Below are 23,103 nucleotides of genomic sequence, written 5' to 3'. Positions count from 1 at the left end.
GTCCCTTGCATGATGCTGGCACAAAATAAGGGCTTAATACAAATAAAACATTGTTTTGTTTTTCTCTAATTTTTTTTAATGTTTATTTATTTTTGAGATAGGGAGAGAGAGCGTGAGCAGGGGAGGGGCAGAAAGACAGAGATGAAGACACAGAATCTGAAGCAGGCTCCAGGCTCTGAGCTGTTAAGCACAGAGTCCAATGTGGGGCTTGAACTCACGAGCTATGAGATCATGACTTGAACTGAAGTTGGATATTTAACCAACTGAGCCACCCAGGTGCCCCCAAAGAAAATATTGTTATTAATATTATTTTGCTACTAACCACTGCTGTACACTGGTCCAATAATTTTTTTACCACTATTTAATATAGGAGAGGGTCAGAATAAAATGGTCCAAAGACCAAGGATGGAAATACTAGTCAAGAGGAATGGCTGAATTACTTAGATGGAGCATGGGACAGGCTGAATAGGATGAGCCAAAGGCAGGTGAGAACTTTAGACATTTATAATTAAACAAACTTTACTGTATGACACAAGGAGTTAGAGTAACAAAGTGAAACACTTGTAATTGTGCTATCATTTCTTACTATTTAACTCACCGAAGTTCAGCTGTGAGATCCTTTATAGTAGTGTATTTCTCCTCTAATGATAATTGAGCCTTCTGTAGTACATCTCTCAATTCCTGAAGTTGTCTTAAAGTGCTTTTTAATTCTCCATGAGCATTTTGTAGTTCAGCCTCTAATGCTTCCCGTTTCTGCAAAGCCTCTGTTAGTTCAGTTTCAGTGTGGTGCTGTAATTTTTCTAACTCCTTCACTGTTAAGAGGAAAGACAAATTTTAGAACTATATATAAGCCATTTGTTATAAAAATTTGTAAATAATTACAATTAAGAATATACAATTTTATTCATCTACAAGAGGCAGAATACTGACCACTCATTGCTCCTTCCAGTCCCACTATCCCAAATTTTCACTTTATTCCACTTCTTTAAATATAAACATACAGGCAGCTAAGCTCAGCTAACCTGTTGCTTACCAGAATTTGTCTTCTTATCTAGTTCTGTCTTTGTCTGTTCTAAGATCATGTCTAACTGAGAGAGGTGCATTGCTTTATTTTCTCCATCTCGTTTTAGGTACATTATTTCTTTTTCCATTTTAGATAGTTCTTCTTTGTACTGATCCATCTCAAGTTTTACTTGCCTAATTAAAAACAAAAAATGAAACAAGTAATAAATGATCATTTGGAAAGCTGAATAACTGAAACCAATTGACTTGTCTCTGACTGAACAAAATCTTCAAGTTATATAAGGACAAATATCAGCAAAACATCTATCTAGTCACAATCTTAGGTCACATATTATTAAAAATCTCCAACTAGAAATTTGTAATTCTGCCCCAGTTATGTATCACTAAATATGACTGTATTACCTGGTACTATTTAGCAAGACAAGCCTTCTTTCCAATCTAACTACAGTTAGCTTGTGTAAAGCTCTGTATATGCTGAGAACCTCCATGGATAGGTGTCTCATTCATCTCGAATTTTTGTTACTGCAACACAGAAAATAAGGAAGCCAACCCATCAAAATATTCACCATAATGACCATATTAGTCATAGGAGAACCAAGTCAGTCACTTTTATTCAGAGTTTTATTATTTTACGTTATCTTTTTTAGGGACTAGAGATTCTCAGACTAGTACAACATTCTTGCTTTACAGATGAGGAAACTGGAAGGTTAGTGAATTGTCTGGGATAAGACAAATAGTTATTAATAGTGAGAGAATCAGGTTTACTAACTTTCCGTCAGTCCTGAGCTTATTCCAACATGGAAGCTTCTCTACCTACAGACAAATCAACATAGTGAGAAAAAGTTTTAAGTACATATTTTGCTCATTCCAAAATGATATTCACTCATTAAAAAACTGTTAATGCCGTCCTCAATGGTGGGAAGAACTGACGCTCCTTTAATCAACATTTTTTGTTGGGTGTTTCTTTAGGTCTTTGATATTTTGTAAATTGAGTTTGCAAACAAGAACATTTCTTTTGTAAATGCAATTTAGACAAATTTGGATTTGTTCAAAGGGTTTTTAGTCTGATGACTGTGAGTAAACTTAAGGAAAACTATAAAACTCCTGAAACAATATGTAAAATTACATATACGTATGTTTATCTGTATATAGAAAATAATTCATAGCTTTATCATATCCTTAAATATGTCCATGGTCAAAAAGTTAAGGAGCTGATTAGATAAGTGCATAATTACCCGTTTTCATATCTAAAATTTCAGGTAAGTGATATTTAGCTCAACTAATTCATTTCTTATATTAGAGGAGATATAAAACATAATTAGAAAATAATAATTAAAAGAGGTTGGCATATAGTACCAAGAGTGAGAGCTTGTCAGCAAAGAAGTTGGGGGAAAATTATATTAAAAAAATACAAGAACTCGGGGTGCCTGGGTGGCTCAGTCGGTTGAGTGACCGACTGCAGCTCAGGTCATGATCTCACGGTTTGTGAGTTCGAGCCCCGCGTCTGGCTCTGTGCTGACAGCTCAGAGCCTGGAACCTGCTTCGGATTCTGTGTCTCCCTCTCTCTCTGCCCCTCCCCGACTCACGCTCTGTCTCTCTCTGTCTCAGAAATAAATAAACATTAAAAAAAAAAAAATACAAGAACCCAAAAAGCACAGTAGTCTATAGACATTTAGTAAGAAACAGAACTCTATATTCTTCAAGATTTTGTTGAGGTGCTACTATATTTCATCATGGTATAATAATCGATGTATGCAACAATAACCCTGAGATACCCAGAGAAGTTAAAAATGACAAGAAAATATATATTTTGGAAAATTTCTACCAAAAAGTGTTTTTTGTTTTGTTTTAAAGTTTCAGTACTTGGTGAAGATAAATTCCACTCCTATTTATTTATCAACACCTACTCATTCTTCCTTGATGCTAGGTGAATGAGGGATTAGTATAATATAATAAATATTTAAGGGTTAAAAAATTTTAATTATAGGGGCGCCTGAGTGGCTCAGTCAGTTAAGCATCCAACTTTGGCTCAGCTCATGATCTCACAGTCTGTGAGTTTGAGCACCACGTCAGGCTGCCTGCATGCAGCCTGCTTAGGATCCTGTGTCCCCCACTCAGTCTGCCCCTCCCCTGCTTGTGCTCTCTCACTCTTTCTCTCTCAAATATAAAAACATTAAAAATTTTTAATTATAAATAATCCAATACTAAAAAGTTTTCTCTTTCAAAATTTTACAACAGGCTTTAAATCCACTAGTTTTTCCAGAAATACTTCACCTTCTTGATTGAAAGCAATCACGTCTGAGACTGGAAATAGACTTTGTATATTAAAGTTCTATAAATTGTAGCTCCAGAAGTGAAAGAAACAAGTGGTACCAGAGAAAACAAAACCCTAAACCCTTTTCTTCCATGAGAAGAAGATATCATGGAGCTAGGGTATTTCTTTCTTATGAAGTTTAATCATTTTGCTCATAAGCTTCCTATGAGTATTTAGGATTTACTTTTCTTACTAAATGTGCCTATTAGCTATAATCAAGAGGTTTTGTCTAAAAGCCAAAGGGTGAGGGTAAGAATAGGAACAAGAAATTGCTTCAATTTTCTCATTGAAAGAGAAAGCAAGATCATCAGTGAGGGCAGGGATTGGTAAGGGGTTGTTGAGAATTTTGAAAGAAAATGACTAAGTGTCTTCTACAAAGTCAGTAACGTTTTGATTGCCAGGCAGCATGTCCCTTGAAATTATGAATTTAAAGTAAGATTGGTCAGCGTGCTTATATTTTTCTCCAGTTTCTGTAAAGATGCAAGCATGGAGTAGTGTGAGTTGGAACAACTTAACGGTATATAGACAAAGGAGTGAGAGGTAAGAGTTGCAAGCAGATGCAAATCATTGATTCTAATGACCTACCTTGAATTTAAGCTGAGTAGAGAAAGGAGAGGACATCAGGGAATGAGACAGTGGTGGAACTGATGAGTTAGAGATCTTGTGTAGATCAAAGAATCATTGAATTTGGGGTATTAAAGGGAATGAGGTGATAATATAGGTATAGATGCCTAATATCCCGATCATGGAAAAACTGCAGATAATGGAAATGACAAGATCTAGAGTAAATCATGTGAGCGAGTGGCTGAGGTATGATAGAGCTCAAGATCATTAGAGGAGAGGAATTTTTAAAATGAGATGCTAATGTGTCAGAAGGATCAGCTAATAGATATTGAAATCATCAAGAATAATGACACAATTGGTGTTGGAGGGAGCAACAATACATAGGTGGCCTATAGGTGTCAGCGACAGTGAGGGATAATATCGTCTGGTGACCAGAGGTTTACAGAGTTGGTATACTATTCCATATCTCAACCCTGTGGTATAGGAACTGTAGGAACTATTGGAACTTTAGAGGGTTGCAGGACAAGAAACAAGGTCCTCAGGGAAGAGTCATATTTCTGTTAAAGCAAAGAAATGGGAAATACAGAGAATGTTTTTCAGGATGGACTGTGAGTTTCAGAGGACAAGTAGAAGTCTCTCAGAAATTGGGATAAGTTGAGAGAAGGAAACAGTATACATGGTGAAGTTTTGGGAATTAGTATGAGATGACTGTTGACCTGGAAATACACAGCTTCTTGTGGTGTGTAGCATAAGCAAGGATAAAGTTATGATATAACTATTCAAGTAGACGCTGGTGGTGAGGCTATTTTGTGGGTAGACACCAATCAATGGAAGAAAGAAAGTCTGAAACTGTGATCTTAAACAAAGGGCAATTCTCTTGACCCTGCTGAGAGAGTTGACATCTAGAAAAGCAAGTTGCAGGGCGCCTGGGTGGCTCAGTCTGTTGAGTGTCTGACTTCAGCTCAGGTCATGATCTCGCAGTCTGTGAGTTCGAGCCCCGCGTTGGGCTCTGTGCTGACAGCTTGGAGCCTGCAGCCTGCTTCTGATTCTGGGTCTCCCTCTCTCTCTGCCCCACCCCTGCTCACTCTGTCTCCTTCTGCCTCAGAAATAAATAAACATTTTAAAAAAAATTTAAAAAAAGAAAGAAAGAAAGAAAGAAAGAAAGAAAGAAAGAAAGAAAGAAAGAAAGAAAGAAAAGCAAGTTGCTGCTCAATGCACAAAGGCCTGATCTTTACTTCTGTCAGTGGGGGAGAGGGAACCTGGGGACATGGGGTTTTAGTTCAAGTGGCTAAGTTAATTCTTGAGTCCTGTTGGTAGCATGGCAGGTTAATTATGAGTGTATTATTGATTATGTAAACTCTTATTGACAAAGTAGAAGAGGTCTGGGGAAGCTGGGGAATGCTTTCAGCTCATGGGTCCCTTTCTTAATCAATTAACTATTGATTCCTAGGCCTGGTTCAGCCAAATTAAATCGGAATCCTTAGAGGTGAGACGTAGGCATCAGTACTTTTTAAAGCTCCTCAGATAATTTTAAAGTTCAGTCAAGGTTAAGAACTACTGTTGTATTTACTGTGTCCCAGAAACAATTAGATCCTGTGAAAGTTTTCAGTGAGTACATCTTTGCCTACAACTTTCAATAGTATTCACAATTTAATACAACACAACAGTTGTTGAGTGCCTATGAGATGTACTGAACTATGCTAATTGCTGTAGGGATGACCCTGAAATAAACCAGAAATTATCCAGCCCTTAAGGAACTTATAATACAACAGGAGGATAAAGAATAGTAAACTGTGGTACAAAAGAAGCATAAAGAAGGATATCAAGGTACAAACAAAATGCTACAGGAACACAGGCTGTGAAGAAATTAAATCCTTAAGCAAAAGCTTCACTGAACATTATCTGATACTGAAATTCAGATAACTACCGATGTTGAAACAGGGAGAGAAAGAAAAACTAACATATTCATTTTACCTGGCAGTACCAGTAAGCTCAATGACTTTTTGCCTTTTCAAATCAGCTTCATGCGTGGCTGCTTCACATTTCTCCTCCATTTTTCTCAACTTTTCAGCTGAACTTTCCCTTTGTTTTTGAAGCTCTTGTTCCAGTTTTGATACCTTGTAAAACAATTTTCATTAAGTATTTTAAGTTCAGTCACAGCTTAACATTCTTTGGAAGAAAAATATATATTTATATAAATATGTGGTCTAGCCTATAATTCAGTTTCAAGATGTATTATAAAACTCAAAGTACACACCAGGAAATAATGTTCTGGAAATAAAAAAGCAAAACTAAACTTTGTATATTAAAGATATTTCATTCATATTACATATTTATAGAAGAAGTCACATCATAACACTAACATAGGATTTATAAGAATTGAACAAAATAATGGTTAATTTTCCTCTTTTCATTATCCCTATTTGAAATGTTTCTTCTCTTGTCAAACTATTTTGCTTTCCTTCTTCACAAATTGGCTCATTTAGTGAAAGATTTCTAGATTCTCAACTGCCATCAAACGTTATCACTTGAATTTGCTTCTATTCATTATTTCTTATGTTCCCCTACAGTGAAGGAGGTATTCTTCCTCCTATATAACTCAAATTGCTTCACTCGTGTTCTGGAATCACTTTCTCAGGAAACTATCCACTTTCTCAGGAACTCATACTATTGACTATCTCTGCTCTCTCCTCTGGGCTTCTTTGTATTAGCATTTAAACACGTTCAAGACATTCCCATCACAAAAAAAACTATCCTTCAGGGGCACCTGGGTGGCTCAGTCAGTTAAGCTTTCAACTCTTGATTTTGACTCAGGTCATGATCTCACAGTTCATGAGTTCAAGCCCCACACTAGGCTCTGCACTGACAGCCCAGATTCTGTCTCCCTCTCTGTCCTTCCCCCACTTGCTCTCTATCTCTCAAAATAAATAAAAATAAACTTTTAAAAATTATTTAAAAAAACTATCCTTCATATCTCTACCTCCCTCCAACTACCACTGCTCTTTCTTTCCTCCTCTCCAAAGCCCAATTTCTCAGTTTTCCATGCTTACTGTATCATCTTCTCATTTCTCATTCATTCCTCAACCCGAAGAAATCATTTTTTTTTCAACCCAAAGCAACCTAGCCATTCTACAGAAACCGTGCAATGTCACTAATAACATCCATGTTGGTATTTCCAGTAGACATTTCTCAACCATTATTTTATTTGATCTTGATTTCAACGGCCCATGACACCAATTATCATTCCTTATTTCATGAAATACTTACTTTGGTTTCTATGTACCATATCTCACAGAGATCTATCTAAGTCAATCTTCTCACCCATCATTCTGTATTTTCTCCCTAATTAATTTCAGCCACTCCATGTTTTCAAAGAACATTTACAAAACTGCTCTTCAAATTAATATCTGGCTAATGATTTTAATATCCTCTCGCCTCTTCTAAAACCTCTCACCAAATAACTAAATACAAATTCTAAGTCATTAATATCCACACTTCCAACTCAAGTTCCAAGAATAAAATTAAAATAGTAGCCAGGTAAAAAGTAAAGGGAACCATTGAAAACCTACCCACTCTCTGTTTTATTAAATAGCCCACTCATAAGCAGAAAGAATCTAAAGATGAGTAATAATCTGAAAGGATCCAACATGGAATCTATGCATAGTGGAACATGAATGAAAGGTAGAAAGAGAATACTTTATAGTGGAAAATTTACTTCAAATACTAGAGAAATTTTTAGATTTTTTAGAAATTTAGATCACATGTCCTGATCCAAAAACAAGATTGAATAAAGAAGTCTAAATTATAACTAAGTTCTCTGGATGGCAAAAATGTGCCTATGCTATTAGAGATGCAGGTCAGAATACACAGAAATAGAACTTTATTCATCTTACAATATTAATACAGAATATTTCTTATAATATGAAATCCTTGACGTAAATAGCAACCAATAAAACAAAAAAGCTATTATCAATTTTTAAAATTTATATTTTATACAAGTAAAACCATTTTGGCCAATAATATATACCTGTTTTTCAAGTTTAGTTTGAATGTCTTCTAGCTCTCCATTTCTAATTGTCTCTTGTTGTAACATTTGCTGCTGCTGCTGAAGAGTATGCTGTAGAATAACATTCTGCTCAGCAGTCTCTTGAAGACTGTGATTTTTTATCTTTAGTTCTTTTTGTAAACAGTATACCTAACAAATATATACATTTCTCATTAAAATGACATGTTTCAAATAGAAAGCAATATAATGTCCAAGCTGTGTTCCTTATTATCTTCACTTGTCATGTGGGACAATTATATTTAAGTTTGTTATATGGAAGGGCAGGTTCATTTTTCTGATGGGAGGATGTTAGAAGGGCCTGCTTATAGAGCCAGCTCTTGGCTGGTATCTGGGAATGTGGCTTTTGAAACATTCCCTAAGTGATGAGATTGTTTTGCTTGGCTCTGGCACTGAATCATGCTTTCCTCCTGGGAGTTTGTAATTTTAATACTTGTGACTGTCCTAGGTGACCAGCCCCCCATAAAAAAAAACCCTGAACTTTAAGTCACAAACAGGCTTCTCTGGGCAGAAACACTGCCCACATATTACCATATTTCACTGCTACAGAAAGGAACATGTTTTATGTGATCCCTCCCAGAGAAGGCAGAGAACACAGAAAGGTATGGATTTTTCCATACTCTGTCTGATGAATCTTTTCTCCTTACTGATAATAAACTATAGCCATAAAAGACCTGCATAAATGTTAGGTGCTATTTATTTATTGTATTATTGTTGCTACTATTGCTGTTGTTTGTAAAATGGTATCTCAGCAAAGCACTCAAATATTCATGCTCCAAAAAATACATAAGGAAATGACAGTATCAATTAAGAAATTGTATTCATTTACTCCACATATTTAGGACTTGAATATGCTGGTCCCTAAAACTGCTTTAAAAGATACCTTTAAAATTATCTGGAAGTACCTAATAAGAAAGGAAAAAAAAATTGCTTTGTCCTAGTAATCCAAATCCAATAAATATGCCAAATTATTTTTAAAATCATACTAATAATACAGCATATTTTAATATGTATAATATTCCTTACCTGTTCTCAAAAGTAAGAGGTTTAATAAATGATGATTTATCAACCTGATTTCAAATGATGCAACCATTTAATATCATAATTTAAAAGACAGTAGCAAATATAATATTTTACAAAATGAAATTAAGTGAAAAAAATAGAATTATGTTTCATTGACATAATTATGAAAAACATGCAAGTAACTAGAAAACTGAAAACTTAAGTATTAGAAAGTAGATTGTAGGTAAACCTTTAAAAGATTTCTTATTGTTGCTTACCCAAAACTATTTTTAACATGAAGGAAAATAAAAACCATTCCTTTAAAGCAAAAAAATCTTTCCAGTAAGTATTCCAGAAGAAAGGAATTTTAAACTTCTAAGAAATAGCGGAGGAAAACAATGATTTGGTCCTTTTTTCTAATTATCCAGCAATTGAACATTCAGCAGCATGATGAAGGGCTTAGGGGCCAAATATTCTTTGTTCATGATAAGAAACCCTTAAATGTCACATTTCTTCATTATCTAATGATACTGTAAACTTGGAGAACCTTATGCAACTAACCAATTTGTTACTCTGTTATTATAGTTCTTTTTTATGATAATCTACTTAATTGTGTCTGTATGAAAATAATTTATTTAGGGCAAACATGTATCAGTATCACCTGTTTGTTTTACTTGCTAGCTCCCGAGAAAACTGCAGATCACATTTAGTGCAGTAGTTTATTTTCTATAGAACTGATTTGCCTGCAAGAGAAGTTTAAATAGTATTTTTTCTAAAACATCCTGTCTTAGACTTCTTTTTCTGGTCAGAGAAAAAAGTGGATAAGATGTTAAGATAAGACAAAGGTAAGATAAGACAAAACAGAAGAAAAGAAGGTAAATCTTAACCAAAACGCCAAGAAAGCCATACCACATAATAACAATAAAAATTTATTTCAGTAATCTGGCCACTGGAAAAATAATTTCAATTAAAAATATTGAATATCTGTTAGTTTTATCACAAATATCAATTCACAAAAATCAACCTGCATCTACCCAACTTAAAGTGGCATTTTATTGTACTACCCTTTAATTTCCATTTGACTTTAAAATATAAGAAATAGTTTTTCATTATATTTTCTTCTACATTATGATATTCGGAGAATCAAGTATTCCTAAAGGATTCACTATTTTATAACTGGGGGCAAGAAGAAAGTAGAATTTATACTATAAAATCTACTTTACAATGAACTTTATCTAGATTAATCTATATCCAAAGGAAAAACACTCACAATTATTACTTAAAAATAAAACATAACCCAGGGGCGCCTGGGTGGCTCAGTAGGTTCAGCTTCCAGCTTAGGCTCAGGTCGTAATCTCATGGTTTGTGAGTTCAGTCCCCCCATTGGGTGGTGCTCTCTGTTGTCAATGCAGACCCCACTCTAGATCCTCTTTTCCTCTCTCTCTGCCCCTTGTCCACTCACGCTCTCTCTCAAAAACAGATAATTAAAAAAAATAATTAAAACATAACCCAGAAAAGTTACTGATATGATATGATGATGCCAAATCCTCAAAATTTAAGTCCATCAATGAGAGTAAAAATATCAATAAAATAACTGATTTTATTTGAAGAAATGCTATATGCAAAAATGTTTAGACTTACTCACATCTGTTTTGTGTTTACTTTCTCCTATCATATTCACAGTGTAATTCTGCATCAACACACATTTTTACCACTTTGTAAAGCATTTTAATATGGAATTAAAATCTTTTCAAAATGATTTAGAACCCCAAATTACTATTATTTTAATCATAAATGTACTTACTTCAATATCTGGAAAATAGTATATACCTGAGACAAAAATCTCAGAGGAGTTTTTATTATCTTTCTGTGGTGGATAATCAACATTTAGTTTTTACAACTGGCTAACTTCTTCTCAATATGCTCTAGAGCCACTCAATTATTCAGCTAGTGTGTGATTTAAAGATTACTAATTTTTTTTTTTTTAATTTTTTTTTTCAACGTTTATTTATTTTGGGGACAGAGAGAGACAGAGCATGAACGGGGGAGGGGCAGAGAGAGAGGGAGACACAGAATCGGAAACAGGCTCCAGGCTCCGAGCCATCAGCCCAGAGCCCGACGCGGGGCTCGAACTCACGGACCGCGAGATCGTGACCTGGCTGAAGTCGGACGCTTAACCGACTGCGCCACCCAGGCGCCCCAAAGATTACTAATTTAATCTGATTAAAAAGATCTAAAAGATTAAAACACCTTTATAACATCACTATTATTAACAGAATGGATGTACTGTGAACCAAATCCAATTTTCTAAAACCTAGCTATATATGATGAAAATCTCACAATTCTGATAAATTACAGTTGGCTCTTGAACAATATGAGTTTGAACTGCATAGGTCCACTTATGCAGCTGTTTTACAGTAGAGTTCTGCAAATATATTTTCTCTTTCTTATGATTTTCTTAATCACATTTTCTTTTCTCTATCCTACTTTACTGTAAGAATACAGTATATAATACATATAACATAGAAAATCTGTGTTAATCCCATGTTTATGCTATGGTAAGGCTTCTGGTCAACAGTAGGCTATTTGTAGTTAAGTTTTTGGGAAGTCAAAGGTTATATGGGGATCTTCAACTACATGGAGGGGGGATCAGTGCCTCTAACCTCTGCGTTGTTCAAGGACAACTGTAATTAACTGTAATATTAACTAGAATGACATTAAAATTTGCTCTAAAGACAAATAACTCAAAAGTAAATAAATGTATGGGGTGGTACTTAAAAAAACAAAGTAAATAGTAATTGGATTTTTTCCATGTTTTTTATCAGAAGGACTGAACGATAACCTGTTAAGTAAGCCAATTCATGTGCACTGAGGTAATAATTCAGCAGCAATAAAAGGTGAAAATCTTTCTAACTTACTTACTTATGCCCTAGTATAGTTGTACATATTTTACTACTTCTGATTTCTAATTCAGTATGGAGCCTAGGTTTATATTGCCAGCCATTTTGAAAATAATTCTGTTCATTTTAGATAACTGTCTATTATCCACCCTACTCACTGATTCGGTTTCTGAGAACACAAAGTCTAAAGCTCAACAAATCCCCTTGTTATAAACACTGCCTGTCTCCAGATTCCATCTCTGTCAAGTCCATTTACACTGAAGTATAATGAAGGCTATCGAATAAATGTCTAAATAATGTTTTAAAGAAGTTCACAGTAAAATAAAAATAACATTTCTATTTTAAGAAGTCAAAGTATCTATAGTTTAGGCAATTCAAATTCCATATACTGCAGTGGAGAAATACATGCCTATCTGTCAAAGATGCCATAAAAGCCTTCATGGAGGGGCATGGAAGGAAGAAGGCAGGACCATATAAAATATGAAGATTTCCTTTTTTAACCTCTAAACTTATATAATTATGTGATATACCTAAGTGTGGAGTGCTGGTCAACTATATACCTGTTTTTAGATCTGTTGTCTGCTTTCCCCCTGCTCTGCTCCATGTTTTGCAGGAAATTCCCCTCTGTGTAATAGAAACATTTAGCCAATGTGAGGGACCTGTAGCAGTTCTCTTCCTCTACAGTCTCAGCTTCAACTAGACAGACTCCTTCTTTGTGGCCCTAGCTCACTAGGCAGTCCTACTTCTGTACTATAGTCCACCATTTCTGCCTGATATTCCTCTATCCCTGATGATGGTAGTAGGTCCTTTCTCTTTTCTTTTTTAATTTTTTTAAATGTTTATTTATTTTAGAGAGCGAGATGGAGAGAGAAAGAGGGAGGGAGGGAGAGAGATGAGCAGGAGCAGGGGAGGGGCAGATAGAGAAGGAGATACAGAATCTGAAGCAAGCCCCAGGCTCTGGGCTGTCAGTGCAGAGCCTGACACGGGGGCTCGAACTCATGAACTGTGAGATCATGACCCAAGCTGAAGTCAGACGCTTAATGCTTAACTGACTGAGCCACCAAGGCGCCCCATAGTAGGTCCTTTCTTATGATAATCTCTGAGTCACTTTACCATGCTTTGTTTGCTTCTCCCCTCTTCCATGATATATGTTTCTAATTCTCTGCATAAAATTCTATTTTAATGATACACAAAGGATTCTGTTTTTCTGGCTGAAACTGGCTGAATATATTCTAGTCAACTTTGATGAGGATTTGTTGGGGGTGATTATGAACATGAATTTAAGGTTTAAAGCTTATCTTTAATTTATATTTTAAAATATAACTTATTTTAAATTTGTATTATAAATTCTAACAAAGAAATAAAGGAATTCTTCACTAAGATTATCCCCTTGAGCAAACATTTAGTGAGTACATATTATGTTGAAAGCAAAGTGGTAGACACTGAGGATATAGAGATGAATAAGATAACTTGAATTATCTATCCAGTATCTTAAAAACTCATCTCAATAGAGAAAGTCGAATTTCTAAACCTAATTCTTAACCCTTTAGACAACCAGAAGTAGCAAAATCAAAATGGAAGAAAATTTGAAGAATTTTATACTTCTAAATCTAAAATAATATTCTAAAGCTAATCATTTTAGAGTTAATCTGTGATATTAATAATAATTTAATCTTGATTCCCTAAAAATAGATAAAAGAATCAGCATTTTAAGGTGTCATATTTTGTGTTGCAGTGAATTGTTTGTTTCATAAAGAATATAAAATTGGGGGCACCTGGGTGGCTCAGTGGGTTAAGTGTCCGACTTCAGCTCAGGTCACGATCTTGCGGTCCGTGAGTTCGAGCCCCGCGTCAGGCTCTGGGCTGATGGCTCAGAGCCTGGAGCCTGCTTCCGATTCTGTGTCTCCCTCTCTTTCTGCCCCTCCCCCATTCATGCTCTGTCTCTCTCTGTCCCCAAAATAAATAAACATTAAAAAAAAAAATTAAAAAAAAAAAAAAGAATATAAAATTGGGATTTACATTTTAATGGAAAGATTTTTTCATCAGCTACATAAAGACATACTTTTAAACAATCTTAAAAATATCTCAAAAAGAAATCACTTGGAGAATATGCTATTTAACAAAAATGTTAATTTACCTCTTCAGATTTCTTCTTTAGCTGTTTTTCAAACTTTTCCTTATTTCCTTCCAATTGATTCAAATGCAAGGCAAGTTCTTCCTTACACATTTCTAGTGCTGAATCTAGTTGTCTGACCTAAGCAGGAAAAAAGCAAAAAAAAAAAAAGGAAAAGGAAAGTCAACTAATATTAATATTAATGAGTGTTTATTATGTGCTCAATATTTTACAGATTTATCTCCTCATGTTACCTAACTGCTTCAAACAGTGAATACACAGTCCAGCTTGGAATACAAAATGCTATCAAAGAAAAGATTTATGTAGAAAACTAATTTTTCATTACAAATTAGGAAACCAGAGACTGGAATCCTGAAGAACATACAGAACATGAACAAGTAAAGAAGGGCATTCCAGGAAGAGGGAATATTTTCAGAGACAAGACAATGAAAGGAAATGGTGCGAAGTTGGTAGTTTAGGGTATGAAGAGAATCAATTTATGGGAGATTAGATTGGAAAGACAGACTGGGGCCAATTGTCAAAAACCTGTAAGCCAAACACCCTAAAATATTTACCTAAAAAGGTAAGCAATATTTAAGCCTATTCTTTAAGCTCCTTTGATCAAGAAAAATAGTAAAATGAGCATACAGTGGTGTACTGTGCTAATAATGCATTGGTGTGAATATTCTGAATATGCTCAAGTCACTAAGAAATAAAAATGCTTTTGTTAGCTAGGGAAAAAAAAGAAACTTAGGATGGCTGCATTTGCTCTAAATCTGAAAATATTTTCAAAAAGGCAGCAATGTAACTTAGTTCAAGCGTTGACACAGCTGCAGATGCTTTACACTCACTGCCTTAAAGAGCAAATGGGCAAAGAGCAACCCACTTTCAATAATTTTTTTTCACAAAAATTAGTTCAAGGGCCACAATTTGCACATGTGCTCCACAGCCCATCTGTCAATAAGATTCTTCTTTTGCTCCTTTCTTGGTGTAATTTTGAGCTTCTCAGGAGTGTTTTTTTTCCCCTCTAATGCCAACAGCATTCTTGTAAGTCATCTTGAAGGTGTAAAAATAATCTTAAGAAAAAGAGAAAAATGCCTCTTCTGGCAGATACTATTTATTCTACATCATGAAATTATCCTCACAACTCTTATTTCTAAATAGAGAATCTTGAAAGACAGTTTTTGAAGATTGTCCCTATAGCCTGTGAATATAACCATTAATAGCTAAAAAGTTTACAATTTTGAAAGATTATCCTTGTTAACAAATTGTTGCCCTAGTAATAATTTTTAAATTAACATTTGTTTTATGAAAGGTATAAATACTTATCAGTTTTCTTTCTCAAGCATGAGAACGAGCACTGGTACTTGTATCATATCCCATATACAGAGAAAAAATAAAATCTATGACTCTGCAAAAATATCATACCTGATAATTAACAGTGTAAAAAATAATTCTGGCAAGATTTATTACTAGATGTTAAAACCATTGGTTATAAGGTTGTTGAGGAGCAGGACATTCATACTGCCTGAAAGAATCACCCCACATTTTGTTTATTAATTATATAGGGAAAAAATGTGTCCTTAACATGGTGAGATCTGGAAATAATTAGCTTAAAAAACATGTCAGTATTGTCAATGCCAATAATGGAGTGGTCTGACATGTGCTTTCAGATGGGAAGCAATAGAAGAGCACAATATAACTCATGTGGTATTCTAGCTGACCTACACTTTTCAGAAGATTCAGTATCAGGAAGAATAGAAGGAGTAAGTGAGTTTAAGGAAATCTAAAGTGCCAGACGTAACATGTAATTATAATTGAATCCTAGATTGGAAAAAGAAAAAGAACAAGCTGAAGTATGTTTCTCAAGGTTTTAATGGGCATACAAATCACCTGGGCACCCTACTCAAATACAGATTAAGATTCAGTAGAAGGGCCAGGATTAGGGTAAGACAGGAGACATGTGTTCAAAATTTAAGGAGGCACTAACTCTCAGGGTCATGCCAAGCACCAGCCCTCCACTTACATAACCCTGAGAGTAAGCATCTCGTTAAGCTGTGCACCAGAAGCAACTCACTTGCTTCACCTTAGTCCCAATTCTGTTCAGGAGGTCTGGGGCACAGATGAAATTCTGTTCACAAGTTCCTAGGTGATGTTGATGCTGCTGGTCCATAGACCATGCTTTGAGTAGAAGGCTATAAAGAACAATTTTAAATAATCAGAAAAATTTCAGTACAGACTACGTGTTGAATGATGTTGCTGATTAATTTTTACTTTCTCTGGTATGTAAAAGTGCTGTACAGATGTAGGAGAAAGTTTCTGCTCAGAGGAGATGCAAGTTTAAATATTAAGGTGGAAGAGGGAGACAGAGGATCTGAAACAGGCCCTGTGCTGACAGCATACAGCCAAATGCGGGGCTCAAACCCACAAACCACCAGATCACAACCTGAGCCGAAGTTGGATGCTCAACCGACTAAGCCACCCAGGCGCCCCTCTAGTCTAACTTTCTTAAACAAAAGCAGCTAAGTTCTTTTTTTGTTGTTTATTTTTTTCCAGTTCTGACTTTCCTTGAGAAAAAAAAAAAATTCCAGAGTGGAATATAAAACCAATCAAGAGAAAACAAATAAACAAAATCCCTAAATCTAATAAGCACCTTCTCAATTTTTTATTTAACAGCAGATAACATAATCGCTTTAATTTATTGGTTTCTTGTTACCTATTCAGAATTTTCCCATCAATCTTCTAGTTCTCATTAATCATACTTTCATAGGTGATATAACTTTAAATTGATTCTTATAACTTTCCTACACTACAGGTAGAAAATTCATAATTCTATGATTTCATTAGTTATCTTTGTATTTCCTTTGTTAACAGTTGGATTGATTGCATTTTTCAAGAATTTACTGATTATAAGAATATAACCTTCGATTGGTTACTTTAAAAACAAAATCCAAAAATTTTTATGCAAAGAAGAAATTAACGTATGTACAGGCACATGGCCAAAAGTCAAAAAAGGAAGGTAGTAATGATATAATCAGTAAGAAGAGAACTAGATTTCAAATATCCTGTTGTTGCTACAAATATCCAGTATGTCAAATTTGGTATAGTGATAGGAACATTGCTTCTATATTTTTTCCTCATTTTGACATTTGCCCGAATAACATCAAACCTATTAAAGCTATTAAGGGAATAAAACCCAATATGATAATTTATTCTCTTATTGATTTTAATATCTGGTTATTAACACATGGAAATAAATTACTAGATGATTGGCTAGATGTGTTAGGTCATTTAATTAAAAACAGAAGTGGCAATATAGATTTTATTTAATGAAATTATTTCATGCTTACAACTTTTTCATGTTAATGACCTTAGAGGTTACTTTTACATGAGGAAATGAATGGATATGGCATTATATGTTACAAGTTTTGGAGAATACAATATGAAAGTTATGGATAAACATACTATTGTGTTTACACGGGCATACTGGGTCACAAAATAGATTAAAAACAGAATACTGGTCAAAAATAACACTGGATTTTTAAAATATCCTTTATATTCAAGCCATATATGACAGAATAACATCAGCATGTTTGGACCTATTTTTAACACTAAAAATGCAAAGGAAAAATACTGAATATATAGTAATTACTTATCAAACTTTGAATAACTGAGTATACGCTAAGCATTATATGTACTTCATTTCATTTACTTTTCACATGTGACCCTCTTCCAGAATACTGTTATCCGTATTTTACAGATGAAAAAGTTAAAGTTCAAAGAGCTTTAATAACCCAGCGAGGGTTAAAGTCAACTACTAAGCATTCAAAATCAAGTCAATTTAGCTCCAAAGCCCATGCTTTTAACCGTGAAGACAGACTAGTCAAAAACTGTATTTTATCTAAAAATTCAAATTTTATCCCCTAATTAATCTTGTAGCAGAACTGGTAAAAAAAGAAGCAAAACTGGACTACTTGTAGATTGATCTCCCTTCACTTTCTCTGTTAATTCTTTACTGGTAATGTTAATAAGCAGTACTGTTAAAACTGTTAATAATAAGTACTGTTAAAAAAGTAATCTTTCTTAAGGCAAAAAAAAGGGGGGGGGGTTAGAGAATCCACAAACAGATTACCAACAATCAAATAATTAAGATCATAATTCACACTGAAGAAAATATATTTACAGAAACTAAGTTCACTGAGTCAGGTAAAATCTCTACCTGCTAATTTTTATCTAAATAATTTTTACAATTTATAGAGAAAAGTAAAAAAGCTTACAGGAATGTCTCCATTTAAGAATGAAGTTTACGGGGCGCCTGGGTGGCGCAGTCGGTTAAGCGTCCGACTTCAGCCAGGTCACGATCTCGCGGTCCGGGAGTTCGAGCCCCGCGTCAGGCTCTGGGCTGATGGCTCAGAGTCTGGAGCCTGTTTCTGATTCTGTGTCTCCCTCTCTCTCTGCCCCTCCCCCGTTCATGCTCTGTCTCTCTCTGTCCCAAAAATAAATAAACGTTAAAAAAAAAAAAAAAAAAAAGAATGAAGTTTAAAAATTTAGCATACTAGCCTTGATTGTTTCTTCAGATACTTGGTTCTGTAATGCTCTCAAAGCTTCATCTTTCTTAATGTTTTCCTTTTCCATTTCCTGAAAACACACAGATTGGTAGCAAAAATATAAGTACATGTATAAATATTTTAATTTTAGCATTACTATTGGGCTGTTAAGCAATTGATTTAATTAGAATTAAAGGCAGGTTACAGAAACAAAGTATTAGCTTTTAAAGAACACTTTTACAAAGATGATTTTACCCCTTTGCTTTCCGTCAAGAGTCTGTCTAGTGATTCAAGATGATGTTGTTTACATATTATATCTTGCTGCAAAATGGACATAGTCTTTTCTTGTTCTTTAAACTGTTGGTCTTTTTTCTCTAGTTGAGATTCAAGCTAAATGTAAAAACAGGATCTATTAATTTCATATAATTTTTTAAAAATTAAGAAACATTTTAAATATATAGAAAAGAATACAATATTCATATGTTAAATTACTACTGAAATTACATAGATTTTTGCAGTTTGCCGAATTTCCTTCAGTTTCTCTCTCTTGAGAGAAGAAATGAAATCACATGGCCAGGTCTTATTCCTCATCAATACAGCTGATTTCCTCCCTCATCAATACAGTTGACCTTTGACCAACATAGGTTTGAACTGCACAGGTTGACTTATATGAGGATTTTTTACAGTATATGACTATAAATGCATTTTTCCTCTTCCTTATGATTTTCTTAACATTTTCTTTTCTCTGGCTTGATTGTTAAGAATACATTATACAATACCTGTAACCTACAAAATATGAGTTAGCTGACTATTTTGTTTTCAGTAAGGTTTCTGGTCAAGATTAGGCTGTTAGCAAACTTTGTGGGAGTCAAAAGTTGAATCCAAATTTTTGACTGTGCAGGGGGTTGGTGTCCCTAACCCCTATGTTATTGGAAGGTCAACTCTACTACTGAAATTGGTCTATCACTCTCTGGTATGTTTCTCACACATGTTTTTTGTGCTTTTACTACATATGTAGGTCTATGAACAATATGTAATGTGTTTCTGTTTTGAAAATTTACATAAACAATATCAATACTTCTGCAAGTTTTAGCAACTTGGTTTTTTCACTCAATATTGTTTAGCTAATTATTCCTGGATATTTATCCATGCATGCATATGTGGATCTAGTTCATTGTTTTTGTTTTTTTTTTTTAAAGTTTATTTACTTTGAGAAAGATAAAGTGTGTGCACACAAGGTTGGGAGAAGCAGAGAGGGAGGGAGAGAGAATCCCAAGCAGAATCCGTGCTGTCAGTGCAGAGCCTGATATAGGACCTGATCCCATGAACCGTGAGATCCTGACCTAAGGTGAAATCAAGAGTTGAAAGCTTACCCAAGTGAGCCACCCAGGCACCCCTAGTTCATTGCTTTTTATAATGGTACAGTACTCCACTGTAACAACAAACTACAGCTTGTCTTCTACTCAAGAACAGTCTGATATTCTATTTTTCACCATCACAACAATGTTACAAAACATCCTGTGTACATGTCTCTTTATGTACATGTATTAGTTTCTTTAGAATAGACCACCTAGAAGTGGACTTTCTACATTTCCAATTTCATTAGATATTTATCTTCAAAGTGCATCTAAATTTATGTTTTGATTAGAAATACATAAGATTCTTGGGGTGCCTGGGTGGCTCAGTCAGGTGAGTGTCCAACTTTGGCTGAGGTCATGATCTCATGGCTAGTGAGTTCCAGCCCCGCATTGGGCTCTGTGCTGACAGTTCAGAGACTGGAGCCTGCTTCGGATTCTGTCTGTCTGTCTTTTTCTGTCTCTCTGCCCCTCTCCCACTCACACAGTGTCTCTCCCTCTATCTCAAAAATACACAAACATTTAAAAAAATTTAAAAAAAAAGAAACATGTAAGATTCTCACTCCCACAACTGCATCAATAATTGGTGTTATCAAACTTTCAAAAGACTTTTGTGAAGACAAAATAGGAGATTACTGATATGTGTATATGAATATATGTGTATATTACACACACATGTAAAAAATTATGTATGTGATATATACATATATATAAACACATGTACACATATATAATGAAAACATGGCAGAACAAAGCTAAATACAAAATATAAAAACCAAGGAACTGTGAAAACATTCAAATGAAAATAATCAAACAACAAATTAGAGGGAGAACAAATAAAGATGGAAGAAAAGTAAACAGAGCCTAAAGGACCAGTTGGGACACCATCAAGTGGACCTAAACACAGATCATGGGAGGAGAAGAAAGAGAAAAAGGGACATTAAGAATATTTAAAGAAATAATGACTGAAAATGTCTAAATTTAATGAAAGATATGGATATAAACATCCAAAAATCTCAACTCCAAGAAAGAGGAACTCAAAGGGAACACCAAGACACATTATAATCAAACTCTCAAAAGACAAAGAATCTAGAAAGCAGCAAGAGATAAGTGAATAATCACATATAAAGGATCCACAATAACCTTACAAGCAGATCTCATCAGAAACTTTGGAAGCCCAAAGACAATATGTTGATATATTGAAAAAAAAAAAAACCAAAAAACAAAATGTCCACCAAGAATCCTATTATCTGGCAAAACTGTCCTTTTGAGGCAGAAATTAAGACATCCCCAGAGAAATAAATGCTGAGGGAGTTTGTGACCACTAGATACACCTCACCAGAAATGCTCAAGGGAGTTCTACAAAGTGAAATGAAAGGACACTAGACAGTAATTCAAAGCCATATGGAGAAATAAAAATCTCAATAAAGATAACTGCATGGGCAATTATAAAAGCTAGTATTACTCCAACAATGGTTTATAATTGCATTTTTTGTTTTCTATAGAATTTAAGAGACTAATATATTTAAAGAAAAAAACCAATTAGGGATGAGCCTGGGTGGCTCAGTCATTAAGCATCTGACTCTTGATTTCAACTCGTCATGATCTCACAGTTTGTGAGTGTGAGCCCCGTGTTAATTCTGTGCTGACAGTGCGGAGCCTCTCTCTCTCTCTCTCCCTCTGTATCTGCCCCTCCCCAGCTCATACTCTTTCTCTCTCAGAAATAAGCTTTAAAAAAATTATAAAAAAGGATTAAAAAAATTAGTGTAAAAACTAGTATTAGTATAAATTTGACTTGTAATTACAACTCTTCTACATAATTTAATTTTTTTTTTTTTTAACGTTTATTTATTTTTGAGACAGAGACAGAGCATGAACGGGGGAGGATCAGAGAGAGGGAGACACAGAATCTGAAACAGGCTCCAGGCTCTGAGCTGTCAGCACAGAGCCCGACACGGGTCTCGAACTCACGGACAGTGAGATCATGACCTGAGCCGAAGTCGGCCGCTTAACCAACTGAGCCACCCAGGCGCCCCTCTTCTATGTAATTTAAAAGACTAATGCATGGGGCGCCTGGGTGGCGCAGTCGGTTAAGCGTCCGACTTCAGCCAGGTCATGATCTCGCAGTCCATGAGTTCGAGCCCCGCGTCGGGCTCTGGGCTGATGGCTCAGAGCCTGGAGCCTGTTTCCGATTCTGTGTCTCCCTCTCTCTCTGCCCCTCCCCCGTTCATGCTCTGTCTCTCTCTGTCCCAAAAATAAACGTTGAAAAAAAAAAATTTAAAAAAAAAAAAAAAAAAAAGACTAATGCATTTGAAAGAATCATTAGCTTATGTTTTAGGGTACACAATATGTAAAGAAGTAATTCTGTGACATCAACAATAGAAAGAGGTGAAAATGGAGCTGTAAAAGAACTGAGTTTGTGTATGTTACTTAAGTCAGGCTGGTATAAATTCAACTTAGAATAATGTAACTTTAGATTGTTAAATGTAATACTCATGACAACCACACCAAAAAAATAGCAATACAAAATTCAAAAAAGGAAATAAGAAAAGAATTTTAAAATTTCACTACAAAAAAATCAACTAAATTCAAAAAAATATAGTAATGTAGGAAAGAAACGACAAAATAACTATAAAGCATATAGAAAACAAATAACATGATGACAAAAGTAAAACACCCCCTATCAGTATTTACTTTAAATATAAATGGATTAAACTCTCCAATCAAAAGACAGAGACTGGCAGAATGGATAATAACACATGATCCAACTACAGCTGACCCTTGAACAATATAGGGTTAGGAGGCCTGCTCCCCTGTGCAGTAAAAAATGTGTGTATAACTTCTGGGTGACTGGGTGGCTCAGTCAGTTGAGCGTCCAACTTCTGCTCAGGTCATGATCTCACAGCTTGTGAGTTTGAGCCCTGCGTTGGGCTCCATGCTGGCAGCTCAGAGCCTGGAGCCTGCTTCGGATTCTGTGTCTCCCTCTCTCTCTGCCACTCCCCTGCTTGCACTCTTGTCTCCGTCTCAAAAATAAACATTAAAAAAAAAAAAATCTGTGTATAACTTTTGACTCCATAAAAATGTAACTACTAATAGCCTACTGTTAATCAAAGCCTTACCAATAACGTAAACAGTTCATTAACACATATTTTGTGTGTTACATGTATCTTACATGTATCTTACATGTTACATGTATTCTTAAAGTAAGCCAGGGAAAAATGT

At 34.9% G+C, this 23,103-nt stretch overlaps 1 protein-coding gene across 7 annotated transcripts in view; it reads right to left on the bottom strand.

Annotated features, from left to right (window-relative positions):
- The window catches only part of CCDC18 (coiled-coil domain containing 18), a 116,686-nt gene that overhangs the window by 44,890 nt on the left and 48,693 nt on the right, over positions 1-23,103 (bottom strand). For 6 of the 7 annotated variants that reach the window (XM_086717577.1, XM_086717573.1, XM_086717575.1 and 3 more), the window contains 7 exons: positions 18,782-18,916; positions 18,540-18,617; positions 14,004-14,120; positions 7,929-8,096; positions 5,876-6,018; positions 1,034-1,197; positions 599-812 (listed from right to left, as the gene is read on the bottom strand). In XM_086717577.1, coding sequence (XP_086573703.1) covers positions 599-812; positions 1,034-1,197; positions 5,876-6,018; positions 7,929-8,096; positions 14,004-14,120; positions 18,540-18,617; positions 18,782-18,916 — 1,019 coding nt within the window. The remainder of the gene's footprint in view (positions 1-598; positions 813-1,033; positions 1,198-5,875; positions 6,019-7,928; positions 8,097-14,003; positions 14,121-18,539; positions 18,618-18,781; positions 18,917-23,103) is intronic. The other variant, XM_086717578.1, reaches the window with a different exon arrangement.

Source organism: Puma concolor, chromosome C1 (assembly GCF_028749965.1).
Source record: "Puma concolor isolate L17-30 chromosome C1, mPumCon1.1.hap2, whole genome shotgun sequence".
Taxonomy (NCBI): Eukaryota; Metazoa; Chordata; class Mammalia; order Carnivora; family Felidae; genus Puma; species Puma concolor.
This window is presented reverse-complemented; position numbering and strand designations above follow the sequence as displayed.